Source organism: Phoca vitulina, unplaced genomic scaffold (assembly GCF_004348235.1).
Source record: "Phoca vitulina isolate PV1807 unplaced genomic scaffold, GSC_HSeal_1.0 scaffold109, whole genome shotgun sequence".
Classification (NCBI taxonomy): Eukaryota; Metazoa; Chordata; class Mammalia; order Carnivora; family Phocidae; genus Phoca; species Phoca vitulina.
Genome location: NW_022589812.1, coordinates 1,494,197 through 1,509,454, shown reverse-complemented (window position 1 = coordinate 1,509,454; position 15,258 = coordinate 1,494,197). Strand labels below are relative to the sequence as shown.

At 43.5% G+C, this 15,258-nt stretch overlaps 1 protein-coding gene across 1 annotated transcript in view; it reads left to right on the top strand.

Moving 5' to 3' along the window:
• LOC116628012 (protein disulfide-isomerase-like protein of the testis) overlaps positions 1 to 14,685 on the top strand; it is a 33,783-nt gene extending 19,098 nt beyond the window's left edge. Inside the window, exons 4-11 of the mRNA XM_032398038.1 lie at positions 729 to 866; positions 3,785 to 3,895; positions 3,979 to 4,104; positions 6,860 to 7,057; positions 9,385 to 9,505; positions 11,566 to 11,744; positions 13,129 to 13,218; positions 14,449 to 14,685. Coding sequence (XP_032253929.1) covers positions 729 to 866; positions 3,785 to 3,895; positions 3,979 to 4,104; positions 6,860 to 7,057; positions 9,385 to 9,505; positions 11,566 to 11,744; positions 13,129 to 13,218; positions 14,449 to 14,685 — 1,200 coding nt within the window. The remainder of the gene's footprint in view (positions 1 to 728; positions 867 to 3,784; positions 3,896 to 3,978; positions 4,105 to 6,859; positions 7,058 to 9,384; positions 9,506 to 11,565; positions 11,745 to 13,128; positions 13,219 to 14,448) is intronic.
• Positions 14,686 to 15,258: the final 573 nt, after the last annotated feature.

Here is a 15,258-nt window from a genome sequence, read left to right as displayed (position 1 = left end):
AGGTGACGTGGTAGGAGAAGCTAACCAGAAAGGTGGACAGGAATGCAGAGAGAGGAGAGGAGATTGACGTTTATTAAATTGGTTTTGATAGTATAACTGATCTTGTGGAGGTCCATTTAAAATATCGCTGAATAATAAATAATTTGCAAATCGCTTTTCCTTGTGGAGAATGAGTTTCTTATACATCTTTACTCATTTCCTGTAACTTGGATGGCTCCTCCCTTCCCCCAGCGGAAGTCAGAACTTTGGCATTATATTTTTACACAGGGAGTGTATGTACCTCTTTCTGTCTCATCTCACTTTTTGACAGCCCCAATTTTCTTTCAAGTTATAGAATGAAGGCTGTGACTACAGCCATATCTTGATACCAAGTTTATATTTGGTGATCCATGTGGTCAAACCAGCTGCCTTTTCTGAAAGCAATTAAGGAATAAATGTTTAAAAGTCTCAACCTGTGTTAGAACAGCCTTACTCTAGATACTTGGAAAAACTTGGATTTATCAATTCTTTTCATTAATCTCTGTGGATTTGCCTATTTTGGCTTTAGTCATAGCCACAGAAGTATTCTGAGTATGTAACATTCATGAAAGGGGACTTAGGGAACCCAGGAAAACCCTAGAACTTGGAAAGGTGAGGAGATAAATTGGTCACCATTTCCACCTTGACCTTAAATAAGCCAGACGTTTTGCTTTCTACCAAAACCTCACCAAACATCCTTCCCCAAACAGGATTTAGAGGACGAAGTAGCAGAGTTGTTCTATGATATGATCAAAGACTTCCCAGAACTAACGTTTGGAGTGATATCAATTAGCAATGCTATTGGACGTTTCCACGTCATCCTTGACAGTGTTTTGGTGTTCAAAAAGGTAAGACTTGGATTTTATTGCTAGTGAAGGGTCTCCAGCTCAAAATAGTGGACTATGCATGTATCTACAGGCTTTGGGTACAAATTCTGGTTCTGCCACTTGTGAGCTAAGTGGCATTGGACTAGGCAGCTTTTGTGAGATCACAGTCTCCCAGAGTTTCTCTGGCCTTTCTAGACATCTTCCATTGTTAGCTCCTCCTCTTTTCTGAGCCAGTAAATGCCATTCATTAAGGCTCAGTCCTCTGCCCTGTGTTTTCTTCTGGTCCCTGCTCTCTCACCCACCCTCCATCAGCAATTACCACCCATACACCTATGACTTACAAATCTCCCATTTCCAGCCAGACTGCTCTATCTCCAGACTTTCATATCCATTACCAGATGTCTCCACATGACCAAGCCTAACATTATAATCTCCCCTCCAAATCCTCTTTCAGTGTTTTTTCTTTTTCTCTCAATGAATGGTGTCACCATTTCTCCAATGTCCCATCTGAGCAAAGCCAGAATACCCAGGCATTATTCTAACCCCTCCCTCTTCTCCATCCTTCACAACCAGTCCATCACCCCAAACCTATTGGTTTTAAATCCAAACTATCCCTTGAGTCTATTTCTCCTGCTACCATCCTAAGTCAAGTGACCATCATCTCCCATAGCTTAATGCAACATCCACCCAACTGGTCTACCACATTCTCTCTTATCCCCTAAAGAGTAATCTTTCCAAAACTCAAAAGTGATGGCCACCTACCTCCTTCCCACCAAAAGCCCTTTAATGGCTTCCTATTATTCTTAGGATAAAGACTCAAGTCCCTAATAAGGCCCACAAGTCCTTCCTCAGTCTAGCCTCTATTACACTTCTTCCTTCTCTCCCTCTCTGGGATCTGAGAATAGATCATCCGAGCTGTCTAATAGGGCAACTACTAGTCACATATGACTATTTACATTAAAACTAATTAAATCAACATTTTAGCTCCTCAATCAAACTAGCTACATGTGGATAGTGGCTACTGTATTGGACAGCATAGATTTACAGAGCATTTCCATCATCACAGAAAGTTCTATTGAACAGTGTACTCTAGAAACTGTAGGCTGGTTCCTGGAACATGCCTTACTCCCTCAGCACACAAAGCCAAATCCTTATAATAATCATGTTATTTATAGATATGGCTTAGAGAGGTTAGGTTACTTGCCCAGGGCCACATAGGAGGTGGGTAAAGTGATACCCAGACCTGCTTAAGACTGTGAGCCACTTCATTTTTACTTGGGCTCTTAGAATTAATTACAAGGTTTTAAGTTGAGAATAAATTAACCTGATTTGTGTCTGGGAATGGGACAGCATAGAGTCCCAAAGGAGATCCAAATACATATGGAAATCTAGTCTATGATAAAGATGATATTTTAGATCAGTAGGGAAAATATGTTATTCAATGACTAGTGTTGAGAGGATTGGGTAGCCATCTAGAAAAAAAAAAATAAAGCTAAATCAGTATATCCTCCTTCCACAGAGTTAAATCGAAGACTGATTTCCGATTTAAAAATATAACAAAGAAACAACAGGGGACTTTGCTTTCTAAACTTGGAGCTGGAAAGTCCTTTTATAAAGCATGACAAAAACCCCAGCAACTATGAAAAGAAATACTGATAAATTTGGACCACATAAAAAGTTAAAAGTTCCACAGAATAAACCTCATCACAGTATCAAAAACCAAAGAGCAAACTTGAAAAATGCACTTAGGACAGAGTCAGTCTATTTTAATGGTTAAGAGCATGAGCTCTAGAGTCAGGCCACTGGGTTGGAATCTTGGCTCCCCCTCTCACTCACTTAGCAACCTTGGGCAAGTCACTTCACTTTTCTGTGCCTTGATGTCCTCAACTGTATAATGCGAGAAATAATGATTCATAACTCAGTGGAATATTATGAGGATTAAATGAGTTCTTGCATATAACATATTTAGAACTGTGGTTGGTACAATATGAGCTCTCCATAAGTCGGATTAACATTATCAGACTATTGTCATGACCAGAAAAGAGTTTCAGCTTTGTCCAAAGGACAACAGGGGCTGTGAAGTATTTGAGCAAGACAATGACATGAGTTGCTTTCTAAGAGCATCACTCTGGCTAAAGGTGGGGGGTGGGTTGGAGGGAAGCAAGGGGAGAAACTGGAAGACCATTAGGCAGATTTTGCAGGAGTCCAGGAAAGAGGTTTGGACTAGAGGGTAGGCTCTGTGAAGGTGAAGAGAAAGAGACAGCATAGGGAGAAATCAGCCGGAGAGAGCTCCTTCCCCCACAGATTCCCTCCTTCTCCTTCCCCCACAGATTTTGATCCCGAGCTACAGAGAATTATTTCCTTCCCTGTGTTAATCCCAGTCCTTCTGAGAAGCAGTCATCAAGCAGGATTAGACATGCAAAAGATTAGGGGGAATGCCTGTGAAAGGAAACAGAGGGAGCTGGGGGAGACTCATCAGGCCACTATGTAGGTCTGACCCTTTGGAAGGAAGGAAGGTCCCCTGCCTGCAGAGAAGTTCTAAGAAAGCTGGTCAACGTCACCTACCAGAGAAGTCCTGCATCTCCCAGAAATGGGCTTGCCTTAGTATCACTGACACAGGGTCATTGGTTAGGAGCAGTGTGTAAGAAACTGCATCAGCACAACTATTTGGATGGATTTCAAAACGAAGCAACTGGCTACCCATTGACCACACTCCCTGCTTTGTAGATTGGAGATTTTCACAGCCGCCACAGACCCATATTCCACTGACAGGCTAATCCGCCAGGCCGTTCATATTTACCAAGTACCTAGATTATGGATTACACTCGTCACTATGGTGTTCTCCTTTTGTCCATGGGGAAAATTGTGCTATTTATATTTATTAAGTGCCTACATTATGGAAGCTACTACCCTCCAATACTTTTCTCCTTTTGTCCAAGGGAAAAATTGTGAAACGCGAGGAGCTTATTAATGACATTACCAACAAACATGTCCTCAATCAAGTCATAAAAGAGCACCTCACAGATTTTGTTATTGAATACAACACCGAGGTCAGTGAGCCAAAGGGTTCCTGGGAGAAGGGTAGGGTGGGGCAGCTGTGTGCATAGATGACCTGTTTCCCTGGTAATTTCAGAACAAGGACCTGATTTATGAATTGCACATCCTGAATCACATGCTGCTCTTCGCCTCCAAAAGCTCAGAGTCATTTGGTATGATAATGCAGCATTATAAGTTGGCATCAAAGGAATTTACAAACAAGGTTTGTAGAAAGTGCTATTGCCCTTGTTGGATGGGTATCCAGGACCCAGAGACGCTAATGTCATTTGCCTGCCCTGCTGATTGTAAATTGAGCCCAGGATGATTTGTATATCCATTTGCATACCAGTTTCCTTATTTGCATATTGATGCTACATATTATTTCCTACTTAATTTTAAACCAGGCTCCCTCCCTTCTTCCTGCCCAGTGTCTCTTCCTTTTTTTTGCCATACCTATGCTTCTTCTTTCCTCATCTCTTTGGGTTTTTTTGTTTGTTTTTTAAGATTTTATTTATTTGACAGAGAGAGACACAGCGAGAGAGGGAACACAAGCAGGGGGAGTGGGAGAGGGAGAAGCAGGCTCTCCACGGTGTAGGGAGCCCGATGCGGGGCTTGATCCCAGGACCCTGGGATTATGACCTGAACCAAAGGCAGACGCTTAATGACTGAGCCACCCAAGCGCCCCTTTCCTCGTCTTTTTGAAAAGTCTACTATGGGAACATGGATAGTTTGGCTGCTTTTTTGATGGACGATGCTCTAGCAGGAGTGAGGGGCTGTAGTGTGGGTGGTCTTTGGCCTGGACGTGAGGGGGAGGCGAGAACACCCCTGCCTGAGGTCAGGGAGTATGAACAGCCTACAGGTGTGAAGCAGCACAGGTTGTCTGATAGTAACTGCTGAGACAAAAGGCTTTAGCATTGCACAGACCTGGTTCAAATTCTCTTCCTCTTAGAAGCCATTTTGTTCGTGAGTTTCTTAGCCACTGAGTTTCAATGTAAAATGGAGAACTTCATGGAAGAAGTAGAGGTGTCACAGGTAAAGCAATGAGCAAATGTACAGTGAACAGTGCTATCATCGTTAGAAACAAGTCTGTTTTTCTCAAGCACCATACCTATATGTACCACCACCTGGACTATGGGGGGAATTTACTTCACTTTTCTCTCTATTTTTTGTAAAAAGTACAGTAATGGCATATTATTTTCCTTTTGATGAAAATTACTCTAAAATTCAAATGAAACAATTAAAAACTTTGAAACCCAAAATAAACACACAGTAAAGCCACTAGGGTGTGAACATAGTTAATGTTCATGCTACATCCCACCACACTATTCTCTAGGGAGTTTGTTCCAATTACAGAAATACCTCTTGTAAATAAATTTCCTGGTTTATTCAATTTTAAATTTTTGATGTAATTCAGCTGATCACGATCTGATTGCTTCCATCTATTTCTCTTATAGTAGTCAATATGTAGACATATTTCTTCCAGATTATTATTTTTTTATTTAACTCTTTAATCTAGGTGGAGTTTGTTTGGGCATATATTGTGAGATAAGGTTCTAAAATAGCCTTTACCCCAGCTATCTACCTTCCTGAATGCCATTTGATTGTAATCAATTTTAGAGCCAAAGATAAATGGATGAATATTATTCAGACAGGTCATTCCCCCATATCTTATCTTGTTCATGGCTAGTCAATATTAGTTGAAAGTATACAAGGATGGTTCTAATGCTTTGCTTTGTTTTCCACTCCACAGCAGAGGGAAGAGCATTGGGCACATAATAGGGCCCTTAATATTTTGATGAATGACCTGAGGGTATCAGTGTTTGCTGTGGCCTCCCTGCTTCCTCTCTTACTTCTTCTCTGCAACCAGAGTCATCTTTTAAAAATTATCGTAGCACTTTCTGGCTCTCACTATTCTTTAGTGGTCTTCCATCTTATTCAGATAAAAGCCAGCCTCCTTACTGGAGCTCTGATCTCATCTCACACATCTCTAACTTTGTCTCCCTTGACTCTCCCTCATGGTGCTGAAGCCACACTGGTCTTTCCTTTCTATTCTAGAACATTCTAAGCTCCCCGACCCTAGGCCTTTGCATTGACAGTTTCCACTGCCTGATTCATGTTCCCCTGACTTGTTAACTCATCACCCAGGTCCCAGCTAAAATGTCACCTCCTCAGATACTCCTGACCTTCCTACCTAACAACAGGCTCTGACCTCACTCCACCTGTATGGTCATTCTCTATCATGGTGCTCTGTTTTACTGTCTAATTGACACTCATTGCTATCTGAATTTATTAATTTTTTACTCCTTTGTTGCCTGTCTTTTCCACTAGAACATAAACTCCATGAGGGCAGATCTTATCTGCCTTGGGCAGTTTATATCCCCAGTGCTTAGCAAAATGCCTAGTAGGCACTCTGCGAATATTTGTTGAATGATGAGTGAATGAAGTCATGAATTTCCTTGACAGAAGAATAATCTAGAATAATAATGAGCTGACATGTATTGAGCATTTTTACCTCCCAGTTACTGAACCAAGCCTTTATACACATTGTCCTGTTTAATTCTCTCAGCAACCCTATAAGGTGGATACTCTTATAATCACCACATTACAGGTAAGGAAACAGGCATAGAGAGGGTCAGTGACTGTTTTGCCCAAGGACCTTGATGAAAGCTCAGGACACCTCCTGACTTCCTATGGTTGTGTGGATGGTACCCTGCACAAGGATGGTGAAACCAGGCTGGTGGCCAATCCCTGTCTGTGCCCTGGGGCACAGGGCTGCCCCTGCCTGATGGAAAGGAGCCTCTTTGTTCTGTCTTTCAGATGCAAATAGCCATAGACCCTGCTATTCGCATTCCCTTAGTGCTCTCCCAAGGTTTCCCAAGTTTCTCTCCCTCAGTAAGGGATTCCTTAGCTAATTTCAATCTTTACCCTTTTCATGACCTCCAATCCCAGAGAGACTCAGGTTTTATTTTATTTGGTAGATCCTTTTCATCCTTGTGGATGCAGATGAACGCAGAAACGGAAATATCTTCAAATACTTCAGGATTACAGAGGTTAATATGCCATGTGTCCAAATCCTAAACTTAAGCTCTGATGCAAGGTACAAAATGCCTTCTGAGGAGATAACCTATGAAAATCTCAAGAAATTTGGCCACAGCTTCCTGAATAGAAGTGCCAAGGTACGTTTGTTTTTAGACAAAGTTTACTCAGAACCTCAAAATTTCGTAATTTTGCTGGCTTTGGTCATCTGAATGGGGAGGCAGAATCTCATGGTTCAAAGTGGGGAAATACCTGTATCTCTCCATCGCCAATCTTTTCAACTTTTGACCTCTCTTGACCCTATAATTCCACCATTAATTCTTTATTTTGAAAGGCATTTCCTTTGCAGGAACTCCCAACTGAAATGCAGGAGCTCCCAGGGCCAACATTCTCTGAAAGAAGACACTTTTCCTCCTTCCTTTGAAGGATAGATAGATTTTTGGGGAGAGGAGATAGGGTGGCGAGGTATTAAGCAATCAGGATTTAGCCTCAAAGGTTTCATGTACCTCTTATTGGGAGATTAGAAATGAGCCTGTTTTGCTAAAAGGGAGGAGAGGCTGTAGAAGGATCAGACATAACACAGTATCTCCTGTTTATGTAGCACTTATAATGTCCCCCAGCCACCCTGCTGAATTAGATGACCATATTTTTTATTTTCCAAATGGGACCACTTTTGAGACTAATGGGGGGGGGGGGAGTGTGCATTCTTTAAAAGTATTCTGGAACAACAGGAATAAATTGGAACTTTCCAAGCAAATCAGAATATTTGGTCACCTTCCCTCTGAGGATTCCCATTACCTTCTGCCCATTCCTGTACAGATACTCCTTCTCAAGTGAAAACCGTTTTTTCTCTGATGCACAACATCATCACAGGCCAAGTGGTGAGGCTGGTATCTTCCATGTCATTTCTTCTCCTCCTCCCTTCAAAACCCCAGATCCCATGCATTTGGACTTTAGATCGCCTGCTCCCTCCCTCCATTTCTGTCCTCTAGTCATGTCCCTTTCACTGTCGGGGGACTTAAGTTCCTCATTGCAGACTTGCCCTCCATCTCTTCTCTGCCATCATTTCCAGAGATGCCAGTATCCAAAACCCTGGTTTCTCTCTTTTCTCATAATTGGTGTGTCCATGCCATCCCAGCCACCTGCCTGTGGCCACACACTAGAGATGGCAGCCCCTCTGAAAATCTGATTTCAAGCTTCCCATCTTCTTAATTCTTTTTTCTAATATCCACATCGCTACAATTCTTTGCGCTTCTCATGGCCTCCAATCTCCTGATCCCCTTTCACAATCTCTTTTCTGCCTTCCTTCATGAACTTGGGATTCCACGGTTCACAGCTCTGCTGATGATTCCCTTAACTTCCTTATTCCTTTATCCACCTTCTACCTTCTTTACACCCTGTAGAATTTACAAGGCAAAACCACAACTCTGGTTGAACTGACTTAATGTCCCTATTTCTTCCAGGCCAATGCTGGAGAAAAAGAACACCACCATGAGGCAGGCTGGCCTCATAGAATCACAAACCTCCCATGGGCTCTCTGAAATGTCCTGACATCTCTGTATAAATTTCTCTTAGTGTGTTCATTCTCTGAATCTCCGAGTCTTTGTCTTCATACCCCATTCCTATTCCAGTCTCAGCTGAGTACAAGACCATGTATCATTAAGACAGGGGCCCCTCATTTTCCATAACCACATCTACAAACCTACCTGGAGCTCTACCTCAGGAGGTGTCTGTCTCCTCCTCCCATGCTCTTGCAATAGAGATGACCCTTCACATGACTTACAAGATGTCACATGCCTGATCTGGCCCATTTCTAATTTCCATCTTTTTCATCATTTCCCATCTCCCATGCCCAGCCTCCACCCTCCTTTATGCTCCCTCAGAAAGAATCTTCCCTTCTAAAGGCTGGTGTGGGGATGAGGGAAGTATTGTAAATCTGAGTTAACTGGATAAAGAACAGAGAGCAGGAATGAGGAGTGGGGAAGGCCCTCCAGGCAGAGGAATGGCATAAACAAAAGCCTGAGGTGGAAGAAGGCTAGCCCTTTGGGTAAATAGAAGATCAGTATGGTTGAAGAAAGCAAGGAAAGAATGGTAATGAGCTTGGTGAGGCTGGTAGGAGCCAAAGTGTGATAAAGGCTTTATAGGTCATGTAAATTATCTTGGGTTTGATTCTGGGAGTAATTGGGAACAGCTAAATTTGGGGGGGAGGGAGGGACAAACCAGTTAAGATGTTGAAGACATGAACCCCACTCTAGAATTCATCCCAGTTTGAAGCCCTGCCTCCTCCCCAACCCTCTGATCTCAATTTGCCCTGAATAATCCAGTCTGGACATCAAGCATTTCAAACTCTTTCCCAAGGTGGTTATAAGAACAAGAGAAAATTTTCCATTGTTTCCTGTCAGGGCAGAGAGCCCCAAATGCCAACCCCTTTCTGGAGACTGTTAGACCTCTCAAATTTGCTTCCTAGAAACATCAATCCAGTGAAGACATTCCAAAATATTGGGACCAGGGGCCAGTTAAGCAGCTCGTTGGGAAGAACTTCAACATAGTGGTCTTTGACAAGGAAAGGGATGTATTTGTGATGTTCTGTAAGTATCTCTGCAGAGGCCATAGAAGGCAATGGCCCAGACATTACTCTTCAAGTGCTGTTCCTGAATTCTGGGGCCTCCAAATCTCCAAAATCTATCAAAGCATCATGCCAAGGATGGTCTTCAAACATCCAAAGAGTTTGGATCAAGATGCTATCAGCTACAATGCAACTCTCCCCGAAAATCTAATTCTTGGAACATACCTTCCATATAATCCAGTCCTGTGGCTTTTATAGCAATAATAATGCTGATGGCTAACAATGATTCGATGCTATGGTATACCAGGCCTTTTGCTAAGCCATTCTATACTTTATCTCATTTAATCCTCACAACATGCTTTTGAAAGTAGCTACTATTATTGCTCCCACTTTGCACAGGACTAAACAGAGTCTCAGGGAGGTGAAGAAACTTCCAAAGTCAGGCAGCAAGTAAGTGCTGCAACTGGGATTGGATCCTGGGCAGCCTAACCCCAGTGCCTCGGCTGGTCACTGCTGTAAAGAACAGCAGTTCTGGCTTTATGTAACTTATCAAATGGCCCATATTTAACCTACCTGAGTTGGTGTGGCCAAGCCAGAGACTCAAATCATGCAGGTAAAGGGCTTAGCAGTGTCTGGCATATTGCAAGTACTTGATAAATGACAGCTATTATTATTCCTATTGTTGTAATTATTTCCAGTACTTGCCTAAGAACTATTGCCCTTTCTCTGCTGTTTCTGATTTGCACATGAGAGTCATAGCCAGGGACCTCTTTCCCACCCTGAGACACAGAGAAGGATAATGCTGAAGTTACTTCAGACATCTCTTGTATTTTACCATTTATCGAGCACTGACATTAAGCCGGGCATGAGTTGGCTGTGTACACACCTGCTCTTATTTCCTCCTCAAAACAAGCCTCTTAGGAAGGTCCAGTGTATTTCCCCACGATACAAATCAAGGAACTTAGCCTCGGAAAGATTAATTACCTTACCTCAAGTCACACAGTAAATAACTTGAAGGCAAAAGTTCAAATCAAGCTCTGATGTCATTCCTTCCTGAGGGCTGCACTGCATCATGCAGGCCTTTAAAAATCTCATTGAAATGGACTCTCATCTACAGGGCGAGGTGTTTAAAGTCCATGTGGTTGAATAACCATGATCTGTTGCCTTTAAGTGAGAGGAAGGGCAGCTTTTCTATACTTAACTGACACCAGAGCTAGGAGAATGCCCATTTGGTTCTGGTAAAAGGCAAAAGGAGCCTCATTTTCTTGGAAGTAGGCTTGTCAGATTGGCCCCCTGGGACTGCGACCATTATGCCCCCTCCTGCTCCAACCCAGGCCCATCCGGCTCCAAGGGAGCTGTGGGGAGAACAGATGGTCATGGAAGCACTTGGTTTCTAAATGGAGGGATGATCATCCAAATGTAGAGTGTCGGGGCCCTTGAGGCCACCCCTCCCATAGAGCCAGAAACTTTAAGGGGATGATGAGCAGGGAAGGTTAGAGCTGGTCCCTGATTCTCTCCAGAGGCCTAGGTGCCTGGGCCTGACTCAAAGCTAAAGGAATGGCCCCTAAAGACTAAAAGGCAGTGTGGTATAATGGTCACCAGTCAAAGCAGCCTGACTTCAAATCCCACTTCCTCTGCTTAACTACCTGGGTGACCTTGGGCTGTGAGCTTAACCTCTGTTGAAAAACTCTTGTGTTCTCTCTCTCTCTCTCTCTCTCACACACACACACACACACACACGATTTCTGGCAGAACATGAGGAATTGTCTAGTGTAATGTTTTTTCCTTCAACTGGAGTGGAAAGCCATGTTAAAAAAAAAAACAGAAGAAAACGTCCCAGCATGCTCAAAGTGTTAGTGGCTGGGTAGCGGGGACAAGATTATTTTTTTTTCTAATTTATTTAATAATGACCAGGTACTGTGGTTGAAATGTAAAATAAGGTAATATACTATTCAAAGAAAGACGGAATGCAATTTGCAAAATAGCAGGACCATTAGTAGAACACGGTGACAGTGTTTCTGGGGTAGCGCTGGCTTTCAGTCTTTATTAGTGTGAGCTTGCACAACATCCCTTCTCTTCCAGATGCACCCTGGTCGGAAAAGTGTAAGGCACTATTCCCAGTGTTGGAGGAATTGGGCAAAAAGTATCAAAACCACTCGACAGTCACCATTGCCAAGATGGACATCACGGCAAATGACATTCAGCTGATGTACCTAGACCGGTACCCCTTCTTCAGGCTCTTCCCCACTGACTCTCAACAAGTGAGGGGCTCTTGGGACCCACATACCTGAAAATATCATTATGTCATTATCATGGACCCAGTTTCTCCTGATCTCCAGCTCTGCCTTCTACCAAATCAGCTTCATTCTCAGCTCCAGCCCCCATTATCCTCTCGTGTTCAATTTGAAGAGTGTTTTCCATTAGCTTCCCCCAAGGTCCCAAGACTTCCTAGAATTGGGTCCAGCTTGGGTCAGCTGTTCTTCCCTGACCCAGTCATTGTTATCAGGAAGATGTGGGTGTCTTGATAAGTCAGGCCTGGTTCCCTCTGGTACTAGGGCTGAGCTCTACCCAGACTATGGAATAAGATGGGGGTGGGGGGAACTCCACGTGAATCTTGGGGGTGGGGTGCTATGAGAAGAAGGAAGAACACATGATAGAAAAACAGGTCAATGTCTTTTACATACCAGTATCACAATCACCAAGCTTTGCCAGTGTCATGGAACATACTCTCTGTGCTGCTTTGGCACCTGGGGAAGGGTGTCCATCAAAGCACTGCAAGCAAAGGTTCCTGCCCCAAGAAGAGTATGACTGAGAGTGGAAGAGAAGTCATGATGTGGGCCCACTTCCACTTGCAACTGGAATTGAAGGGGATAGATTCTGGAGCGCAGATATTCCATGCAGACATGGAATTTTAAAGAATGCTGAAGATTTAAATCAGATTAGCAGAGGGGTGTGAACTATAGGCAGGAAGTATAATAGACATGAGAAGGTGGGCAGAAGGGTGGCCACAGCACTGTGAAGGAGAGGCCATCCTTCTGGTACAAAACATGCACGTGGGTGAGTTGTGGAAAATGAGGCTGGGTTGAGAGGGTGGAGCTGTCACAGATCTCCCATTATCTGAAAAGGAGTGTAGACAACCAGTGGGTGGTAAGCAGCTTCATAATCTTCTTAAAGACTGAAAGATGAAAGGGAACTAGGGATGGCTAAGCAATGATCATGTATCAGAAGCTTTGTAAAATAATAACTAGTCATAATAATAATAATAACTATATGTAGTGCTCACTGTGAGTCAGGTACTGTTTTAAGTGCTTTTCATATAGTAACTCATTAAATTCTCATAATAACATATGTCGTAGGTAATGTTATCATCTTTACATTCCAGTAGCGAAACTGAGTCATAGAGAGGTTACACAGGGTTTGAGCCCTGACAGTGTGGCTCTGAGGTCCGTGCTCTGAACCTATGATGGAGGAATTTTTATTACCCTTATGTTAGAGCCATGCTAATGGAGGCTCGGAGAGGCTAAGGAATCTGCTCATTGTACTCAGGTTGTTAGGAATTTGACCCTGGATTTATCTTATGTAGCAATCCCTGAATATTTTGCAGGAAGAAGCTACCATTTTGACCTTGTTCTGTTTTCTTCCTAGGCTGTACTGTATACAGGAGAACACACCCTGATGGGCTTTTCTGATTTCCTGGAAAGTCAAATCAAGATCAGGATTGAGGATGAGGATGAGGTAAGGCAAAAACGGCAGTACCCAGGATTATTCTGTTCCACAAAGAATCATCAAGAACTCAAACAACTAGGGAAGAGTGTGCCAAGAGTCCCATAATCTTGTGCTCTCTGGAGCTCTCTGACGATGGGTGAACAATGACCTATACTGAATGACTTTATTTCAAGGGCACTTACTACAAGGAAGCAGAAATAGCAGACTTTAGAAACAGACGGAAAGACTGTAAGGTCTCCTAAGGCTGCTTCCCTGGGTCCACTGTTCCCGAGTTGGTAACCAGATGTCTTGATGGATCCAGCTCTTTGGCATTATTTTCCTGATGGATGGGATAACCATCCCCATTCTCTCCGAATCCCCAATCCCATTCATGCCTCAGTGAGGCCATCTGCAGGAAGGTGCCATCTATATTAGTTAGGACCCTTTCAGTTGCAAATGTCAGAAACAATACTCTTTGGTTTAAGCAATAATGGGAACTTCATCCACATAACTGGTAAGAACATCAGGCACAGGTGGATCCAGGAGCTCAAACTCATTTTCTGTCTATCCATCTCTGCTTTCCTGTATGTTGGCTTTATTCCCAAGCAGTCACTTCCCCACGGACGATCAAAGATGGCCCCACAGTTTTAAGCTAATACCCTCCCAGCTTAGAAAGCAAGCACCTGGGGTGCCTGGGTGGGTCAGTCGGCTAAGTGTCTGCCTTCTGTTTGGGTCATAATCCCAGGGTCCTGGGATCAAGCCCCGCTTCGGGCTCCCTGCTCATCGGAGAGCCTACTTCTCCCTCTGCCTGCCTCTCCCCGTGCTTGTGGGTGGTGGTCTCTCTCTCTCTCCCTCTCTCTGTAAAAAAAAAAAAAAAAAAAAAAAAGAGAAAGAAAAAGAAAAGAAAGCAAGCACCTACTTCTTCGTAGTCCTAACAAATGTCCTGGATAGGGATTTCATGAGAGGCCTGGGTCACACATCCAGCCCTGGAGCTAGACCTGGGGCAGCCACACGTGTGGCCTTCGAGTGGAGGAATGGGGTTTTCCAAAGGCCCTATTTCTGGAGGGGCAAAACCATGGTTGGGAACTTCTTCACCTAAGCCAAATGGGCCTTTGCATCTATGAGGATCCTCCAAGTGCCTCTCTCTGGGCATTTCCCGTAAAAGAAGGCTTGGTAATTACAATCACAATTATCACATATTTCTTGCCTCTTTATTTCTTTATCCTATTTCTTCCCTCCTTCCCTTCTTTTCTTGAATAGCTGTTGTCTGTTGAGCAAAGTGAAGTGACAGAAGAGGAGGCATTAGCTAAGGAAAAGAAGGTACCTTTTATCAAGGAAGAGTTACCTGACCAGAAGTTGCCTGAGCTAGAGAATGTGACTGTGCTGGAAGAGCCAGCTGGACAGAAGGAAACAGCCGAGGAGGAGAAGGAGAAGGTGGCTAAGCCAAAGGGACCTCCAAAACAAGGGAAGAAACCAAAAGTGAAGGAAGAACTGTAGCTTCTTCAAAGCCAAGAGCCATTTCCCAGATGCTGGTATCATTTTCTAAGGGGAATCTACTCCAGAAAAATTATATATCGTTGTGGTGGATGGAGGCTAGATGATTAAAAACTCCTGAATGTCTTTGGCCCTGTTCTGCTCATTGCCTTTTTCCTGGTTGGAGCTACCTTAGAAGAGCCATTTGGTCTGGAATTCATACAGGGTTGCAAGCAAAGCCATAACTGCAACAATTAATGAGTATTTACAGCATGCTGCTCAGTCATGCAATTCTCACAACATCACTTTCATTACCCCCATTTTACATATGGGGAAACTGAGGCAGAGAGGTTAAGCAACTTGTCAGGATCACACAAGTTAGGAAGCCCTTGAGATATGATCCTAGGCACTCTCACCCCAGAGACTGCATTTAACCACTATGCACACACCATCTCCACTAGGTTGGAGTCCCCAGGGTGGGGACTGATTTATTTATGCTGCATTTTGACACAGTAAGAAAGAGATCCAGCCCCAAACATGTCCCCAGTCTTCTATATCTCAGTAAGTGACGCACTCTCTTAAGCAGCAACGTGCTAG